The sequence below is a fragment of the Sinocyclocheilus anshuiensis genome, unplaced genomic scaffold (genome assembly GCF_001515605.1).
Source record: "Sinocyclocheilus anshuiensis isolate Anshui unplaced genomic scaffold, SAMN03320099.WGS_v1.1 scaffold117, whole genome shotgun sequence".
Classification (NCBI taxonomy): domain Eukaryota; kingdom Metazoa; phylum Chordata; class Actinopteri; order Cypriniformes; family Cyprinidae; genus Sinocyclocheilus; species Sinocyclocheilus anshuiensis.
Genome location: NW_015536624.1, coordinates 256,376 through 257,800, shown reverse-complemented (window position 1 = coordinate 257,800; position 1,425 = coordinate 256,376). Strand labels below are relative to the sequence as shown.

The 1,425-nt window shown below is 30.0% G+C and overlaps 1 protein-coding gene across 1 annotated transcript in view; it reads left to right on the top strand.

The window, feature by feature from the left end:
* LOC107704040 (RNA-binding protein Musashi homolog 1) overlaps positions 1-1,425 on the top strand; it is a 40,939-nt gene that overhangs the window by 37,044 nt on the left and 2,470 nt on the right. The window contains exon 11 of the mRNA XM_016506877.1: positions 27-83. Coding sequence (XP_016362363.1) covers positions 27-83 — 57 coding nt within the window. The remainder of the gene's footprint in view (positions 1-26; positions 84-1,425) is intronic.

Sequence of the window (1,425 nt, the reverse complement as noted above, 5' to 3'; positions counted from 1 at the left end):
CCGCTCTTTTGCCGTTTCTGTTCTAGAATTCCATTTAGAACGGACACCCCTTCTGACTTCCTCTCACCCCCCAGAGATCACAGGTTAGTCGCTCGTCTAGCTTTACAAACAGCTCTCTGTGTGCAAACACACACACATACACATGAGCACATAAACACACGGCTGCACACGAAACACACATGCTGCTGATTTTCCCGCAAATTAAAGGTCAGAGACAGAGCTGCAGTGTGTCATTTCTGCAATGCAATCATGTGTTTTCAACCAGGTTTTCCTAAACTAGTCGCTGGTTGAGCCTTAAATTAACATGCAAGACTGCTTTGTAGGCTGTTACAGCCAGCGTACAAAAGGTGCATATAGATTTTTCATTAAAGAAATTAATACTTTTATTCAGCAATGATGCATTTGATCAAAACTGACATTAAGGACATTTATAATGTTACAAAAGTTTTCTATTTCAAATAAGTGCTATTGATCAAAGAATCCTAAATATACATTAGTGCTGTCAAACGATTAATCGCGATTAATCGCATCCAAAATAAAAGTTTTTGTTTACATAATATATGTGTGTATATTGTGTATATTTATTATGTATATATAAATACACACACATACAGTATATATTTGAAAATATTTACATGTATATACATTTATATTCTTATTTTTATATTATATAAGATGCGATTAATCGCGATTAATCGTTTGACAGCACTAATAAACATTTAGCACGGTTTGCACAAAAATATAAAGCAGCACAATTGTTTTCAACATTGATAATAATCATAAATGTTTCTTGAGCAGCAAATCAGCATATTAGAATGATTTCTGAAGGATCATGTGACACTGAAGACTGGAGTAATGATGCTGAAAATTCAGCTTTGATCAGGAATCAATTATATTTTACAATATATTTACATAGAAAACAGTTCTTTTAAATTGTAATAATATTTCACAGTATTACTGTTTTTACTGTATTTTTGATCAAATGAATGCAGCCTTGGTGACCATAAGAGATTTTGTTCAAAAAAATCTTACAGATTTGAATCTTTCGGACATTAGTATTTCTGTTCTGCTGTTTTCTATTCTATTCTATATTTATGGAAAATGAGTCACACAACAAACACCAAAAAAAGGTGCCATGAGAAGTTTTCAAAATGTATTGCTTTTAGTGTTAAACAGGAAATATTTCCAAATCTATACCCCATGTTTTGCTCTATACACTGAAGAAACTGAATATTCACAATTTGTAAATAAAAATCTTTATTCAGTTACATTTTTCTGGATCTCTGAGATTAAATCAGACTGGGTAGTTAAGGAAAAACAGACAATATAATTTATTTTATTAATAATTACTTCATTTATAATAATAATAATAATAATTATATATATATATATATATATATATATATATATATATACAGTATATAT